The 19,471-nt window shown below is 35.2% G+C and overlaps 1 protein-coding gene across 15 annotated transcripts in view; it reads right to left on the reverse strand.

The window, feature by feature from the left end:
- CBLB (Cbl proto-oncogene B) overlaps positions 1–19,471 on the reverse strand; it is a 268,224-nt gene that overhangs the window by 247,575 nt on the left and 1,178 nt on the right. For all 15 annotated transcript variants that reach the window (XM_063630593.1, XM_063630594.1, XM_055260467.2 and 12 more), the window contains exons 2-3: positions 18,674–18,855; positions 4,719–4,969 (exon numbers count right to left, since the gene is read on the reverse strand). In XM_063630593.1, the coding sequence (XP_063486663.1) occupies positions 4,719–4,969; positions 18,674–18,841 (419 nt within the window). In that variant the 5' untranslated portion in view covers positions 18,842–18,855. The remainder of the gene's footprint in view (positions 1–4,718; positions 4,970–18,673; positions 18,856–19,471) is intronic.

Here is a 19,471-nt window from a genome sequence, read left to right on the forward strand (position 1 = left end):
CTCCAAATTACTGTTTCTACTATTACCGTCCTTCATTTTTAGCTCAATTATAGTAATGTCCCTAGTGAGCTACTTACAGAATCAAAGAAACAATTCTTTAGTGAATTTATAATATTCCCAGTAACCAGCGTTGTCATACCTATTAGGTGGAGTCATTCTACTAAATCATATACTTTGTTGCCTAACTACCTTTGATTGTTTTGCTTATGTAGAAACATTTCGTGGGAGACTTTTAAGTTCTGATTGGTAATGTATAGATTTTCATAGATGACAGATCTCATAATGCTGACTATTCACAATGAGGCCACTCTGTAAATGAAAACACGCTAAGAAGACTCTTCTATGTTCTGTAGAGCAAAATGCCTCAGAGCTCCGTGTGCAATGGCACATTTTAGACTCAGTTTGCATTTGGAATCCTAAGGGAACCTAGAAGTGAATGTGTCCAAATATATTACTAGAAAAAGAAACACAGTTCCAAAGTTTATGCACCTGTTATGGTGTACCAAGAATGGTACATTATTATGAATTATTATGAAACATTTATCAAATGTAAATTCTGCATAAACACAGCTGGCCACAGAACACTGTCAGTAAACAGAACAAAGATGACAGTAATATCCAATTAAGGATATGCTATATCAGCATAGAAACTAATAAATTTTGTCTTAGGGTTGCATTTAGGACAGTGAACAAAATTCTCTTGGACACTTAAAATGCAGGCAAGAATACACAGAATGAGTGACCTCATTGTGAACAGTCAGCATTATGAGAGCTATCAAAATCTATGGGAATCTATATGTTATCAATCAAAACTTAAATGTCTCCCATGAAATGTTTCCACATAAGCAAAACTATCAAGATTATCAAATGGAAATTATAAAACATCTACTGAGTTGGAAAATGTTTCAAGTTTCCACAGAAGATGTAAAAGGGGGATACAAGTTTACCACATCATATATGATTACATCCAATTAAAACACTGTATCCACTCAAATTCCTAGTCAAAGAAGTTATATACCTTGTCAAACTACTGATACCCTAAAGAGTAAAATTTAATGGATGACTTGGCTGGATCAGGAAGGATTTCAAAACTACTAAATTTCAAGAAATAATTATAAAGACATTTGTAAAGAACTTAGTTTTATTAGGTCAATGGCAGAAATACAATGTGAAAAATAAAAATTTAACATAAATATCTGGCTTCCCAAGATGTTAGCAGTTCTTGAAAAGTGTACAAGAATAAATAATCACTATAATATTTCTCTACCTTACTTCTGTTACATTGTGGCAACTCAAACTCCTCTTGTTATTCTTGGAGAATTTTAGAGCATTAATTAATGCTAAAAGGCAACTGGAAGATTCACCACCCTCAAGATGAATAAACTGTGGCCCAAGAATATTAAGTGATGAACCCAAAGTTACATAATTGGTTAGATGTCTATGAGTATGTTTGGGTTCATCACTAATTGAGAGAGAAAATTATAAATTATAAATATATAATTATTTATGACATTTTACATCTGGAAGAGGGTTTTTTATGTTTGAATTTGATGGTTTTACTTGTTATGGGTATTTGGCCAGTATTCATAGAAAATTTAGAGTCCACATACCACCAAAACTGAATTTTCTATTTTACAACCCTATGAGGCTAGTTTTTCTGACCTGAAAGAAATATTAGAGGTTTCTTAAAGGTTTATCTATATGTCAGAAAACTAAATACAGAGATATTAAGAGTCTCATACTAAAATTTAACTAACATGTTAAGACATTACATATTTTCATTAATATTGGTTTTCAAATTTGGAAATCTAAATAAACTATCACTATCACAAATATTCCATATATATTTAAAATAGCCCAGAAATGGAAAGCTCTATCATTTTCTTTATTTTGCTTTAAGATAGATCCTGAAATTTAACATTAAAATGGCCAAACAATAACACTTGAATGAGGATCTCTAAATGAAGAATCCTGGCTATAAAATTAGGATTTGGTTGATGTCAATTCAGTCTTTGCCAGCCCAGTTCAGTTTCTCACTTAAGTCAAAATACACAGATGGAAGTTACATCTCCCACCCACATCTACCACATCCGCAGATTCAATCAAACTATGTCTTTAAAACACTTGTCTCCAATACCAAATTCTGGTGTGGATGTGGAGCACCGAGAACTGTCATTCGTTGCTGGTGGGAATGAAAAAGGGTAGAGACTCTTTGGAACCAGTCAAGGAGTTTCTTACAAACTTTCTTTAAAGTTTCTTATGTGCTTTCCAAACTTATGCATACCCTGAAAATCTAGCAATCTTGCTAGGTATTTTACCCAAATGAGTTAAAAGCCTAAATCCACATGAATACCTACATATAAATATTTATTGCAACTTTATACATGATTACCCAAAAAATGGAAGCAACCGAGATGTACTTCAAGGTGTGAGTGAAAAACCAAACTGTGGTACAACCACACAATGGAGTATTATTCAGTGGCATAAAGAAATGAGCTACCAAGTTATGAAAAGACATGGAGGAACCTAAAATGCAAATTGTTAGGTGAAAGAAGCCCATCTGAAAAAGTTACATATTGTGTGAGTCCAACTATGTAACACTGTGGAGAAGGCAAAACTGCACAGACAGTAAAAAGATCAGCAGTTGCCATGGGTTTGGCGGGGCAGGGGGGCGGGGGGGGAAGTGAGACAGTAAGTACATCACAGGGCGTTTTTAAGGCAGTGAAACAATTCTACATAACACTGTAATGGTAGATACATTACATTATGCATTTATGGAGCATAGAACAGCACAACACAAAAAGTGGACCCTAATGTAAACTCTAGGCTTTAGTTAATAATAATGTATCAACAATAGTTTATCAACTATAACACACCATGCCAATGCAAGATGTGAATAGGAGAAACTGCTTGGGCGGAGGAGATTTATGGGAACTGTAATTTCTGAATAATTTTCCCGTAAACCTAAAATGACTCTGAAAATAAAGTCTATTAAAACATTGAGAATACTGTCTCATGAACTAGCTACTATCATAAGTAAATTCACATAAAGCTATTAATGTTAAAAGCAAATACAGTCATGAACCCCGTAATGACATTTCAGTCAATGACAGACGGCATTTATGTTAGTGCTTTCATAAGATTATAATGGAACTGAAAAATTCCTATCCCCTAGTGATGTCATAGTCATCACAAGGTCATAGTGCAACATATTACATGTTTGTGGTGATGCTGGTGTAAACAAATCTACTGTGCCACCAGTCACATAAAAGCATAGCACATACAATTATGCATAACACATAATACTTGATAATGATATTATAATAAGTGACTATATTACTAGTTGATGTATTTACTATACTATAAACTTTTTAACATTATTTTATAGGGTATTCCTTCTACTTATTAAAAAATAGCTAACAGTAAAACGGCCTCTGGCAGGCCCTTCAGGAGGTATTCCTGAAGGCACTGTTATCACAGATGAGAGCTCATGCATGTTATTGTTCCATGCTAAAATGCAAATTGTTAGGTGAAAGAAGCCAACCTGAAAAAGTTACATATTGTGTGACCTTCCAGTGGAATAAGATGTGGAGGTGGAAGACAATAATATTGATGATCCTGACACTGTGCAGGCCTAGGCTAATGTGTGTGTTTGTGTCTTAGTTTTTAACAAAAAAGTTTATAAAATTTTTTTAAAAACTTCATTTTTTAACTTATTTTTAAAGCTTATAGAATAACGCAGAAAGAAAATATTTTTGTTAAGCTAATTGTTAATACCAGAGTCGAAAAGTTAAAAAAAAATTAAAAGTTTATAAAATTTAAATGTGACAGTAGGCTGTTCATATTGGAAAAGAAATTTTTTTTATAAATTTAGTGTAGCCTAAGTGTACAATGTTTCTGAAGTCTGCAGTAGTGTACAGTAACAGTCCTAGGCCTTCACATTCACTCACCGTTCACTCACTCACTTTCAGAGCAACTTCCAGTCTGGCAAGCTCCATGCATGGTACACAGGTTATTACAAGTTATCCATTTTTATCTTTTATACAGTATTTTTTGAGACAGTTTCGCTCTTCTTGTCCAGACTGGAGTGCAATGGTGCAATCTCAGCTCACCACAACCTCCACCTCCTGGGTTCAAGCGATTCTCCTGCCTCAGCCTCCCGAGTAGCTGGGATTACAGGTGGGTGTCACCACGCCTGGCTAATTTTGTATTTTTAGTAAAGACAGGGTTTCTCCATGTTGGTCAGGCTAGTCTCGAACTCCCAACCTCAAGTGATCCGCCCGCCTCAGCCTCCCAAAGTGCTGGGATTACAGGCATGAGCCTGTATACAGTATTTTTACCATACCTTTTCTATGTTTAGGTATATTTAGATACACACATACTTACCATTGTGTTACAACTGCCCACAATATTCAGTACAGTAACATACTGTATAGATTTGCAGCCTAGGAGCAATAGGCTACATCATACAGCCTAGGTGTGCGGTAGGTAATACCATCTAGCTCTGTGTAAGTACACTCTATCATGTCCACACAACAATGAAATTGTCTAAAAATGCATTTCTTGTAAAGTATCCCCATCGTTAAGTACCACATGACTATATACAAAGTGACTCACATTTACCCCAAAACAATTACATGGTGACGTTTAGGTTAACTATTAAGCAAAAAGCAACATAAATGACCTTTACACCAAAACATCTGAAATATTCTTCTTACCTGTCCTGTGACTGTTCTTCATACATTCTCTCCTTGCCTTCTTTAAAGAGTCTTATTGCCCGTTTTGACTTTTTCATAAGGCTATCAATGTAGATTTTAAAGTACTCATTCTCACTGAGTTGGGCAAGTTTCTGGTTGTCATCGTATTTACTCAATATAAGTCGTAAATGCTGATATGTATCAGGCAAAATATCAAGTATATATGGTGGGCTATTTTTCAACTGAAGTTTGGGATTTTGGCACAGTCTTACCTAAAAACAAAGATAAAAATAAAATAAATCATAATATTTTATTTCACAGAAAAATTAAAAAGTTATAGAACCATGTCCTATTTCTTCATTTTTCCATAATATAAATTATGATCTTAACTTACTACCTTCAATTTATTAACTGACAAATAGTCACGTTTGTCATAATATAAATAAATCCTATTCTGTTCTCCTACCATTCAATCTTTTCTATATCATATCCTTACTTTGAACCTCTAAAGTTTAATTCTAAGATACCTCCTTGTGGATAGCTTAAAAGAACTCCAGTATGCTAATCACTGTATATCACCGACAGTCTTTTTTTTTTTAATAAAAATGAGGAAATGGGCCTTTTCTGTTGACAACCAATGTCTCACATTTACATGCTATTTTTCTACATTGAATTCCCAGCTGTTGCTGTCTCATTGTTAATTAGTGTTTTGGTGTACTGTTCCTGAACCCCAAGGAGAATAAAACAAAGAGGTGCAATTTGTATTAAGTAGTAAATGTGTGTCAGGTCAGAACCTGTCTTTTCCACCTCCCCATACTCTCTACCACGCCTATAAACATGTGGCATATAACGGTTCAGTCATCCCATCACAGGTGCCGCCCAACCACTGGGGCGTTCAGGGGCTGCCTGCAGAACTGAAAGTACCTTCTGCCGGCCAGAGAAGGTAGTAATCCAACTAATGTATTCAATTCTACATGTTCATGTGATTTAGCCAAGAGTAAGTTAGTCCACCACATTCTTATCCCTCCAGAAAGGGCATAATGAACTCTTCACATAAATAACTTTCAAATGAAATCATTGAGAATTGCACAATAGCATTATGTAGTGTAATGGGACAGCACTCTTACAAAAGGTTAAATGTTCACATAAAGATCATAAAGATACATGGCTCTCTTCTAAGGCCCTTGTTATATTTTTTTTTGTAAAATTGTCAAGAGTATATCTTATTTTATTTTATTGTTTTTTAAGATGGAGTCTCATTCTGTCACCCCAGCTGGAGTGTAGTGACACGATCTCAGCTCACTGCAACCTCTGCCGCCCAAGTTCAAGTGATTCTCCTGCCTCAGCCTCCCAAGTAGCTGGGATTACAGGTGCCTGCCACCGCACCTGGCTAATTTTAATATTTTTAGTACAGACAGGATTTCACCATCTTTGTCAGGCTGGTCTCGAAGTCCTGACCTCGTGATCCACCCACCTCGGCCTCCTAAAGTGCTGGGATTACAGGTGTGAGCCACCATACCCGGCCTAAGAGCATAATATCTTAAACATAATTGGCTAAAGCCTCCTGTTGGGTGGCACTGGAGTGGCTGTGGGTATTTTTAGAATCTGGCTAAAGGAAATTTGAGTTGAAGATACATTTACTTTGGGTTTAGTGGAAGGTATATGTGAGGCATACAGTCACTCCTGTAAAATGGTTTAATTACTGTCAGCAATCCCAATGAAACTGAAATAAGGCAGGCAAAGAAAGAACATACTATTAATATATTATCTCATTTTCATATGCAGAATCTTAAAAGAAGGAGTTAAGCAACAAAGAAACAGAGAGTAGAACAGTGAGTGGGCCCCAGGGATGGGGAGGGGAAGAAATGGAGAGAAGGTGGTCAAAGAGTACAAATTTGCAGTTATGTAGGATAATTAAGACTGGAGATCTAATGTACAGAATGAGGCCTATAGCTAATAATACTGTATTCTGAAAATTTGCTAAGAGAACAGAGTTTAAATGGTCTTACCACAAAAAGGAAATTATGGAAGGTGAAGGATATGTTAATTTATTTGATGCAGCAACCATTTCACTATGTGTATATACATCAAAGTATCATGTTATACACCTTAAATAAATACAATATTTTTAAAATCTGTAATAGAACTTTAAAGATGGTTTTAGAAACACCTGAGGTGCCCACAATGCTGACTAGCCTACCACGGGAACAGTGAAATCCAATTCAAATCTGACAATTTGAATGTGCTTCATGGCACCCAAAACTGGAAGTAGATGTGGTAATGGAAGATAATCAAAGTATAAAATGTACAGAGCCAAAAACTAGTCTAGATTATTTCTCTAATCACTTGTAGATATACCAGCTTTTTAAAAATTATAGTGCTTTGTGGATTTTTCTCATTCTACAAAAAAATTCACTTTCATACAAAATTTGATGTTTGTACTTTCGTATTCTTTATATTTAGAAAGATTCTTTCAAATTATATAAGTTTCAGGGGGCATAAAACACGGATCTGCCCCTGGGCACCCATAAAAGTGCCTGGGACAAATAAACAATTGAACTATAATAACTTCAAGCATAACAAACACAATAAATCAAGGAACCAACAAATTTAAAGAGTACTCTTATACACACTATCACACTTACTTTCTTAGAAAAATTGGCCAGGCGCAGTGGCTCACACCTGTAATCCCAGCACTTTGGGAGGCCGAGGCAGGCAGATCATGAGGTCAGGAGTTCGAGACCATCCTGGCCAACATGGTGAAACCCTGTCTCTACTAAAAATACAAAAATTAGCTGGGTGTGGTGGCAGGTGCCTGTAATCCCAGCTACTCAGGAGGCTGCAGCAGGAGAATCACTTGAACCCAGGAGGCAGAGGTTGCAGTGAGCTGAGATCACATCACTGAACTTAGCCTGGACAAGAAAGCAAGACTCCATCTCAAAAAAAAAAAAAAAAAAAGAAAGAAAAAGAAAGAAAAGAAATCACTGGGGATCGGGGATTTTTTTGAGGGGAGTAGATGGGGAGAAAAATCTGGTTCAAATTTCCAACCATCAGCCTCTAATTTAAGATAATATTTTTCACATTAACCCAGGGCATGATCTTATATTCTTCCTCTTTGTAAACAATGCCTTAAAGCAGAATTGTTGAGTATATAACCAACAAATTAATGGATTGGTTGACTGCCATTTTTTTTTTCACAAATAGTTTGATTGTATTATTTCCTTTATTTTTACAATTGAACTCTAAAGTATCAAGTATTCAAATTAATAACCCAAAGGTATAGCCTTAGTTAAAAAGTAATAATATTATTTTTATCTCCAAGAAAGTCCTTGGAAAGGTAAGATGGCATCTCGTTTACTAAATAACAGGAAATCTTTACAAAACTATAGTGAAAAGGGCTGACAGAGCTTTTTTTACCCCCTTTATAATATGTGATACATTAGTATAATCAGAGTTCATTCTGCCCTAAAGATTAAGTCCCAAATATGCCAATTATTTAACAAATCCTGCTTGAAAAAGAATATAGTTTTTAAATTATTTAAACCAAAAATACTATCACAAGTATACATAAATACCAAGAATATTGCCACCAACATTCTACAGCAGGCATAGTTTAATTTCAGCAACATAAAACTTGGTGTAACATGTCACAGACTGATACATTATTTTCTTCTAGTTTGGGGACCAGGCAGCTTCAAATTCATTTCCTCTACTAGAGAACTTTTTAACTGATACATACAAAATTTCTGTCAGGTATTTTTTTCCAGACATTCCACATAAATATTCTTTGACAGAAACGTTTACATTTTACAAATATTTAATTCACTATTCTTTATCTGAACTTTTTTCTCATTTGCTTTATTTTAAACTGTAATTCCATGTGGGAATTTATTGCTTTATCAGGTGGAAATTGTTTGAACTACTATATGCCAGGTACTGAGCTTAGTGCTAAGAAATTATAGATGACTAGAACATACTTCCTGATTCAAAGAGATGCAAAGAGTCTGGCAGAAGAGACATAGTTCTCTATAATTAACTTAAGAGCAATGTAATTCTTGCTCTAAGGGATCTTAGTAAAGATTCTACCCAATCCATTCATTTCCAGATTTAAAAAAACTAAGAACTAGAAAGATTAAGGGACCATTAAAATATCATTAATCCAATACAAGAGCTTGTATCTTCTGAATCTCGGGCTGATCTTTCTAACTATATCACAATTTAATTAAAATTAGGCATATAATTAATGATCCCTGCTAAACTCATTTACATTTTTATTTCATTTCATTTGCAAATTTACATAAACTTCAGGACCCATTTGTTAATTCAACAAACATTTATGTGGCAGGCATTTTCAGGCTCTAGGGAACACAGAAAGGAATAAATCACACCCCTGCCCTCAAGCAGCTGTCTAGTGGGAAAGACTGGTGGCTTAGGTAAAGAATTACAGGAGAATTTAGTGCTATGATGGAGGCAAGAACAAACTGCTACAGGAGAAAAGCAGCAGCTCACTCATCTCCACATAAGAGTGTCAGGAAATACATACTTAAATTTGCCAAAAGGAGTATTCTAGGCAAAGAAGTGTGCTAAGACTTAAGAGACACCAGAGAGCAAGGATGTTAAGAGAGGAGTAAATGCAGTTATTCTAAAAGGTCGGAGCATAGGAAGAAAGGCTGTGAGCGAGTAGTACAAGAGATCTGAAATAGGCCAGAGTCAGCTCATCAAGGCTCTGTAGGCTAAACTGTTTTCTAAATTTGCACTTGGGAAAGTGCAACATACAATGCTGAACTACTGTACGCCACTGAGTGCGCAGTTCATCAGTTGGATTACTATTAAACCCTATGATTTATGACAGCTTCTGCCAAAACTGAATAACCCTACATCAGGACTATGACTTCTAAGCAGGTCAAATTCAATTCCATTCAATAAATATTTATTGAGTACCTGCTATGTGCAAGGAGCTGCAAAAGCCAGGAAAGAAAAATTGCTTTTCTAAAAGCAGTATATTAGAGAGAGAACCAAGCTCACCACCAGGGTCAAGTTCAGATTCAAATGGTTACAGCTCTTCTAGAAATACCTAAATTGCTTCCTAGAATGAAGCTTGGTACTAACACAGAAGAGCTTTGATAAAGAACAAATCTGTAGTCACATTATAAAATGATGAACTTTTTAGGGCACCAATTGGTGCATAAAAGAATTGGTTCGATAGCAATATTGCTCTTTTCTGTTGAACTAAAAGGCAAAACATTTACTACTGGAATTAGGCTGAAAATTCCACTACAGCCATTGACTCAAAAAATTTGGAAATCACCAGGACCAAGTCCTTTTGATGTGTCAATACTGAAATACAGAACTAGAACCTAACTAAGGTTACTGCTCAGAACCCTGATAGCTGGACTTGAGAATCAGGAACTGTCTCCATACCAACATACAACTGAGTTTTGTATTTGCTTGAATGTATTAGAAATATTTAAGGAGACTCTCTCTGTACATGTAGTCTGCATTGTTTCACATGAATAAAAATATATTATTAATACATTGGCTATGCATTCCAATACATAAATATGTATTTATATACATATATTCAACCATATCAAAGCAAAAGCACAAATACAAAAACAGGATTTACTAATGCTATAAGAATTTTCCAAGTCATTACTTATTCTTGGAATAATCTTGCATTTAAAGAGTTTTCTGACTGCGCCTTAATTAAAACTTCCAGCCAAAAGGTAATCAAAATGTATTAGATCATAGTACATTCCTTGCAAACAAGGTTCAAACCAGCCTGTGAAACATAGGAAAGAACTTTTACCAAATAAAATGAAAATTTCAACAGTAAGGAATTGTGCCTATACTGTAAGACTTTCATTATAAAGCACATCTCACTTCATGGTGCATTCAGTTATACTGAATCAAGTAATATACTCTCAAGTGAACTGCCTCATTCTTAAAAACAATATAGAAAGCCCTGGGCCAGGCGCGGTGGCTCACGTCTGTAATCCCAGCACTTTGGGAGGCCGATGCGAGCAGATCACGAGGTCAGGAGATCGAGAACATCTTGGCTAACACGGTGAAACTCTGTTTCTACTAAAAATACAAAAACAAAATTATCAGGGTGTGGTGGCGGGTGCCTGTAATCCCAGGTACTTGGGAGGCTGAGGCAGAAGAATGGTGTGAACCCAGGAGACGGAGCTTGCAGTGAGCCGAGATCGCACCACTGCACTCCAACCTGGGCAACAGAGTGAGACTCCGTCTCAAAAAAAAAAAAAAAAAGAAAGCCCTGTCCTCTTCCTATAAATGTTAGAAGAGGTTTCTTATTACAGTTACCTAAAAGTATATATATACATCTTTATAGTAACAGGTAACGAAGAGTTCTTTGGGTTCTTTCCATTTTAATGCAGCAAATAATTACTAAATATAAAAATTATAAAAATGTATTTTACTAAGTATAAAAATGTAAAGTGTAAAAAAGTATAAAAACTACACTTTTTTCATAGAACATTAATTGGGCAAAACAAAGTTGGCATATAAAATTGATCATGAGTCCAGCACAGCTGAATTTAGAGAAAATTACCAAGACCTTTATGGTTTTCCACGAAGATGTCTTCAGAAGATTGACATTAAGAAGCAACGTTAAAGAACTGACTAGTTGTAATTAAAATATCAATTGTGTATTCTGTTCACTCTCTTTCTTCCAAATGAGAATGGAACTTCCTTAAAGGTGAAGAACAGTCTTTCTCATTGGTCTCTCTCTATCACCTAATATAGAACTTTGCATATAGTAGATATGCAATAAATATTTGATGGCAGAAAGGAGGAAGAGGAGGAGGAAGCAAACAAAGTAAGGAAGAACCTCTCAGGAAAATTATATTACAAATAGGATATCCATAACTATATTGAATAAAGCTGCCTAAAAATGAGTACAAAATTTGGAGAAGAATTTTATAATATCAAATATGGGAGTGGAGGAGGGGAAATGCCCTTTTGATTTACTTCCTTTGGAAAAAGGAAGCATCGTATTATTCCATGGAGCAGTGTGCTTGACTCTTCATACTGTGAACACAGACATTAGAATCAAGCAAATCTAGGATCTGTCCCTAACATTTACTAGCTTTACAATCTTGGGCAGGGTTCTTCTTTGGGAAACCTCTTAGGATATTATAATTCTTACAAGAGGAAATGTAAGGTGCTATGCACTGTGTCCAGAACAGAGTTAGCCCCATCTCCTTCTTAATATTTCTTCTCCCTTCCATATTTTACATTCCATCACAAGGCAAAATCCCTGCAGATTTTGCAAAGGTATGAAAATTAGACCAAGGGCGCTGAACAGTTTGTTGAGGATCACGATTTTTAGAAGTTCTTTTAGCTCATAAAGTTACTCATGCTGCCTAAAACCCTTAAAAAGCCTGGAATGTTCTGTGCAGAAAAGCAAGAAATAAGGCTAAGCCCAGGTCAGTGTTCCTGTCAGCTGACATGGAATCCTCTGGTTTCTTCAAACCCAAGAGGCTCTTAGGAAAAGATGTAGGGCTTTAATATTTTTTTAAACCTTTTAGCAGGTAGAATACTATAACTATTAATACTTTTTTCATTGATACTGTAAGATAATATAAGCTCAACAATTATCTAAATGTAACTATGTTAAAAACCTATAAAATTTGTTGGCTATTTTCAAAATGTGTCTTTCATTACTAGAAAAAATTAGCAACCTACAAATACTTAAAAACAAAAAACAAGAAACCTTAGTTAAAAGGTAATAATATTATTAATATACGCCCAAGCAGAGTGGATAAAAATAGCACTGTGGCATCCTTTAAGTCACAGCAAGTGTATAATAAGATGAACTTAATATTAAAGATGAGAATTGATTTTCATTTTAATTTTTTACCTATTTACCCACTTAATTGCTAGAAGACTAGTTAAAATATATATATTACATATTTCATGATACAAAATTAAAAACATGGTTTAAACATTATAAATATTATGCCTTAAATCACTTCCTGACAAACCAATATAAAATTTACAAATTCTCTCAAAACTTCTCTGTATATTCCCTTGCTTTCCTCCTGCGTAAGTGGAAGTTACATTTATCTGCCAAGATTAATTAACCCTTCTACTTGTTCCTAGTCTTTCCCTCCCACAGTTTAATCTAGAATGCTACTGCTTCAACTATTTCTTTTTCCCTTGCATCTTAGGTCATTCCCTAACTACATCCTTTCCCATCAATCTTTTTTTTTCCCCCCAGTCTTTGAACCTCTCCTATGGTGCGTGCACACATACATACATACATACACACCCACACACAGTTATTTCAATGATGTTCAAATCCTCAAGCTAACATAACTCCCTTCCTTTTCATTGTTGTTACAGTTCTAGAACAATTTTTAAATAATCCACATACTCATTTTAATCTCGCCCCATCACATAAGTTAAACTGCTCTACAAAGGTCAGTAATGGCCTCTAACCATACAATTCAATGACTTCTTAACTTTTCACCCCGTTTGGTTTTCTCCACTTGAATTTGAACTTAGTTTTATCAGAACTTCAGATTTTATCTTCTTCTTAAAGCTGTTTCTACCTAGGAAATCATAATGGTTTAATTCTACCTTTCTCATCATTAATCTACGTAGGATTCTCTTTCCTTTTCTGGTATTGAATTACACCCCTCAAACTCCCCAAAATTCAATTATCTGACTTTTTCTCTGAATTGCTCCCTCTACTCTTCCTCCGAAATCTCTGGCAGTTCTATAGCATGAAATGCTATCTCTATAAGAATATCTACCAAATATGTGTCTCTTGTTTCTACTTCTCTCTTGAACTGTACACTTAATTTTCTGACTTTAAATGAAATTCACCCTGGCATGGTGAACTTAGCATGGCCAAAAACTAACCCCCACACTTCCTCTTTTCCTTCTTATGTTCCTTGCTTCATTAAGTGCATCACTGCCTTCGGAGTCAACTAGGCTGAAAACCTCAAGAGTCACTTTCACTGCACCTTCTTTCATCCTCTAACTCTAAGGGGCCACCAAGACCTGTAGATTTTACCTCCAAAATGCCTCCCACATTTGAACTAACACTTGCTATACCTACTTCCAATTATCTAGGCCAGCATTTCATTATTTCTTGCCCAGACTGTTTTAATTCCTCTTGATCATTACTCTTGCTTTCAGTTTTTTTCTCTTAATCCAAGCTTTACAGAGTCAAGTAAGAATTCTATCAAAGCACAGCCCTGATATTTTCCCTCCCTGATTAAGAGCCTTCAATGGTTTTCTACCAAATAAATTAAGACAAAATTATTTGACAAAAGCAATTAAAACCACTATCATCTTCCCCTAACTTCCCCTCTCTTACTCAACAATCTATCATTCCTTCAACCGAAATGTCCTCCATCACACTGGAATCCAACCCATGAGCCGGACAGTACCTCCTCCATGCTTCACTCTACACCAACTTTTCACCCTTAGCAAGCAACGGTTCACCTCTGCCACATACTATGTCTCGGCACTTTATTTATACTACCTTAAAGCACTTACTACATTTTACTCTATGGCATAGCTATTTGGAAATGTCTGTCTTTCCATAGTTGAGATTTGATAAAAGAATGATGAAATCAACAGACAGCACATAAAGCACCTTTTAAAAAGAAGAAAGAAATAGATTCAAAATCTGAATGCTAAAAATTTTGTACTAGTTAAAAGATTACTAACTGATTAAGGCCTACATTATATGAATGCTTTATATCACAGGGATAAACCAAGGTAAGTCTTTGTAGGATTCCTTTAAATCCTTTACTTTATCAATAGCTTTTCTTAGAAGTCATGTACCAAACTTTGGGATCACTTCATTTATCACAACACAAATTCAAAACTGAACTGAGTACTAAACAAAACTGTCCAGACAATTTGTTATTATCCCCTAACCAAGTCTACTACGACTCATGATTCTGCTAAGGTGGAACAACTTCAGTGAGGAAAAGGAAATATGTCAAGAAGTATAATTCAAATGAATGATATCCCTTGTTTTAAGGCTCTAGGAAGCTAAGAGTCTCCAAATCAGTAAACACAAACAATAGGCATCTAAAACCTGTTTTACTCCACATGGAATATCTTTCAGAGATATGAGGAACTCAGCTTAGAAAAGAAAGTTTACTTGTATTCTTTAAAATATTTATATATAATCCAAGCATCCTTGATTGACAAACTTTAAAATATATTATGATCACAATTAAATTAAAAGGAGTATGAATTATATTTCAAGCTTGAAAAATGTACTAAATAGACTGAGGGCAAAAGGCAGGAAAAGCCTACTGGGCATCATCACTTCCTAAATGCTTTTTAAATTCTTTCGGTAATGTAATTTAAAATAAATGACAAGGACAGCAAGACAAAAATTTGAGGCAGGTACTCAGCGTGCTTTGCTCTTTAGCATCAATTAATTATTTTCTAATTTTCCGAGCATCCATGTATGCTCATTACATTTAGTATCTATTAGATGGAAAATTGTTTCTTCTATTTTCCATCACCTGGCTAAGATTCTTGTGAAAACCATGCTCAGGAACCTCACATTAATAAATTATCATTCCAACCATACTAATTAGTAATCATTTCCTTACTCTCACCTCAGCATTTCCAACAAGAGCACAATAATGCTGTTCCCAAAAGGCAATGGCCAGCAGAATCCAGACAGAAAACCGTCTGAACACTGGCCAGAAAAACAAGGAGGATGTTCTCTACTCTGTTCCCACTGTACTTTGGGTTTGTAATACAGCCCTTTCCATACTACATGGCAATTATCCATTTATGTGTTTGGCTCTGATACTGCTCTCTGAGTTCCTTGACAGGTCAAAGGCGGGATTATGTCTTGTCTAGCTTCATATCCCCAGTAACAAGCACTCAGTGGAAACACAGTAGGCCCTCAAAAAATGTTTATTAAGTGTTTAAGAAACCTTGTCTCTTAAGTAGCTTCAGAACAGACTCCACACTTCATTCTGGGCGCACTTGAGCCTAGATATGTATTCATGATTAATACTTCTATCACTGTATCAAATAAGCATCCACTGATGTGCTTTTGGGTCAGCTATCAAATTACACTGACACATAGAACTAAGGCCAGAAAATCTGTTTAAATGGGATGTTTTGGGATATGCTACTATCTACTATTCTTTTCCTCAAAACATGGACTATGCTAACTCTGTGCTACTGATTTTCTGTTACAAAACGTTCTACATCTTATAAGGAACACAACAGAGCAATTACACTCTCCCATTCTCAGTGACCTTAGAGCAAAACCCTGCCCTCTGAAAACAGAACATTAATTGGAAACAATTTCAATTGACCATTTTAAATTCTAGAGGCCAAGAAATGGTAAAACTACATACTCACTAGATATTTCCCCTACAACCCAAGACTGCTTCATTATTCCCTGTAAAAATAGTTATTTTACTTTATTAGTAGCTGAAACACACTGAAATTGAAGCTTGTGTTCATATTTATACTTCCAAGATCTACCCTTACAAAGAGGCTTCATAAGAAAAAAATATTAACTATACACTTAACTCTGCCTTTTACATACCTACCAATTAGACTTGAAAATTGCTATTTTCTGTTATTTACAAACTAAATTCATGCTATTGCAGTATTTTTTTAAAAAGGTAATGTGTCAAGGGATTAACTTCAGAACTAATAATAAAGTTCCTGATGTAATCATCAGGACAATGTTGGTATTATGAGCCACTTCCTTCACCACTAACAAATAAGAAAAGATAAACAAAAGAGGGGGATGTTTCTGTACTACACACTTATATACTGCCAATTAGTAATTACCAACGCCTTTTTATTTACTGTATCTTAAGAGTAAAAATAAACATACTGAATTCTTTCATAATAATTTATGTGATTTCTCTCCACAAAGCCCCTGGGTACATTCACAAATGAACACAACCATTTTCATCTTCGACAAATAATGAAGATAAACAGGCAATGTACATTTGCCAACACCCGCACCCACATCCCACTAAGTAGAGACTTTTGATAATAGATTTCCTTGTTGAGTCAAGTTTCTCAATTGGAGAAACTAAACCTAAACCCACAGAAGGGTTAATAAAATAAACAATAGCAGATGTTTAACGATCAAATAACCATTTATTTTACCATAACTCATGGTGAAATAATTAAAAGTGAATAAAACTTATGTTAACAACCAGTTACAGACCAAAATTGTGTACATCATTTTTAATGTTTCAAAAATAATTTTATAGTAACTATAGCTCACCACTTCCTTATATAAATCTTTTTGATTTGATGTCCTAACACTCACAAATGTACAAATACTGACCACTCCAAGATGGAGGGTGGGGGAAAAAGAACAGCCCCTTTATAGAAGTTGAACCATTTGCTGTCCACTTATGTAGCAGGTAAGTTAGAGAAAAACCTTGAATTCCTTCTCTTACCCCAACTAATGATTTAGGCAGTGAGAGTGACCTTCAAATGCACACTCTTTAGCAAAGACAAGATAGGCAGCATTGTGCTTGACAAATATATGCTATTTTTCCAATTGAATAGTCCTTATTCTAAAGTATCCAATGCTAAAATCAAAACTGAACCCCAAGCAGCAAGTTGTAATATTCTGACACTATGACGTCGTTCTGTCTGGAGCACTTTAATATAACAATTTGAATAAATTGGCAGAAGCTTAAATAGGTCACATTGAAGCCCAAAACTAAGGCTATTTATCTGGCAAAAATATTCTGGCTCTGCATTTGGCACCATTGCCTGTAGAATGACAGGCCAGTCATTCATCTGTGTGTCCTTTCCATCAGAATAAATGAAAATAATGGAAATCTTGTCACATTCGTATACTGCTACTACTACTGATAGTGGCTTTCGTAGCCAATATTTACAGACAGGAGCAAATCAAAGCAAAGATGAATGTTACCACATGATTTCATGGATGCTCTGGCACATCCCTACAAATTTTTTTTTAAAACCTCCATTTCTTCAGTTATAAAGATACTGAGTCTTGCATCAACTAAACTTATAATTAGTTCCAGATATCTACGAAATAAAGTCATAACGTGTTACAAACATTTACTAATAAATCCAGAACAGTGTTACTGCTTCAAAAAAAAAGAATTATTAATTTTTGCAAAGCAGCAAGCTACATCTTAAATTTATTTTATAATCATACTTAGTAAGGTAGGATACTGACAGCTACAGTTGCTGAGTAAATCTTTGTAAGGTATTCAGATTGACTTCTCTGGATACTGACACCCATCTTGATTTCTTCTTGTGAAATTATAGTTTGTCTGAAAGCAACATGCAGAAACCACAGAGGTTTCTGATACTCTCAGCCTCGCCACCCCCAACATAAATTTTCCTTTCACAATAAACAATGTGCCATCGAAAGGTTTCCTGTTTCAAAATGGAATAGTAGATGAAAGAAACTGTTAACTCTCCCATTAACAACAAAAAAAGTTTCTTAATGAAGATGAATTCTCAAAGATGAAAATGGAAACTCCCTCAAATACTGCTTCTTCACTTAAGAACTAATCTGTTTCTTTCCCCAGTAAATATTTTCAGTATCATACCAGATGATTGTCATGAGTGCTCAAAGACTTAAATAACCTGCTTGTACTCTTTTGTTATCTAAGAGTAACACAACCTCACAGAAGACAGAACAAACACTTCCAAGCATTCTATGGCCATACACTAACAAAATGCAGCTAATGGTAAAACTTTGCATACTGAGTCATGTAGAGGAACTCTGAACCTTAAAGAGTAGAAAGGATAAAAGGTTAAAAAAAAAAAAGTCTTTGAATCCAACTTTTCAAAAAACACAGAGTTGAAGTAAGAAAAATGATGAATTGAAATCAAAAGACTGTTGCCATAACAATGGTTGGTATTAATTAACAGTATAAATAAATCTGGAGAAACCACAGACAAAGTGAATAGTGTTTCGCACAGGCAACGTCAGAACTTACCACTTTGTCCATGAGCTTCCAAGTCTTCTCCACCGTCCTGCGATCTGCGGCAGCTTGCTTAGGGGGTCCAACTGCATCCTGAATAGCATCAATAATACCCAAAATTCGACCTTTTCGGGGATTTCCTCCTCGACCACCAGGGTTTCTGCCATTCATTGAGTTTGCCATCTGGAATTTTAGTTCTTTAAAAGGCAGATTTAAAAAAAGAAAAGTTAGTTGGTTTTGAAAATATTTACCCACCAGAAAACTAAAGAGACTAACTTGTACCCACTGCATCTTCCTCCACCAATGAGAGAAAACCAAAAGTTCCAGATTCATCTTTATCAATAAGCTTGTGAATTTACACTCTCAATCTTTACAAACAGTAGTTTTAGGAGCAATGATCCTAGATTTGCTTTTACAATACTAAGAGTTAAAGATGCATCCTGCTCACGTTTCAAGTAGCTAAGGCTGAACTAATACCCAACTCATAAAAAAAAAAAAAAAAAAACTTAAACAGGTTTCCTCCACCTAGATAAAAACAGAATGTTCTTCCCCTCCTGCCGTAATTCCAATTCAAAATACTAGAGCAACTGAAGCTCCTATCATACATTTTGGGAGCCTTACGCAGAAACTTCACTTTCACTGTTAGATTTCTCCAAGTTATATAAACATAAAAATTATTCTACACAAACCTAAGGGACAGCTCTGTTGTCAACAAAGGCGCAGGACATGTCCCACACTAAAACCACTAAGTACGGACACACGAACACCTTTCTTTAAATCAACGCGGTGAGTCGTTATTCCCAAGAACCAAAT

This window comes from Symphalangus syndactylus, chromosome 21 (genome assembly GCF_028878055.3).
Source record: "Symphalangus syndactylus isolate Jambi chromosome 21, NHGRI_mSymSyn1-v2.1_pri, whole genome shotgun sequence".
NCBI lineage: Eukaryota > Metazoa > Chordata > Mammalia > Primates > Hylobatidae > Symphalangus > Symphalangus syndactylus.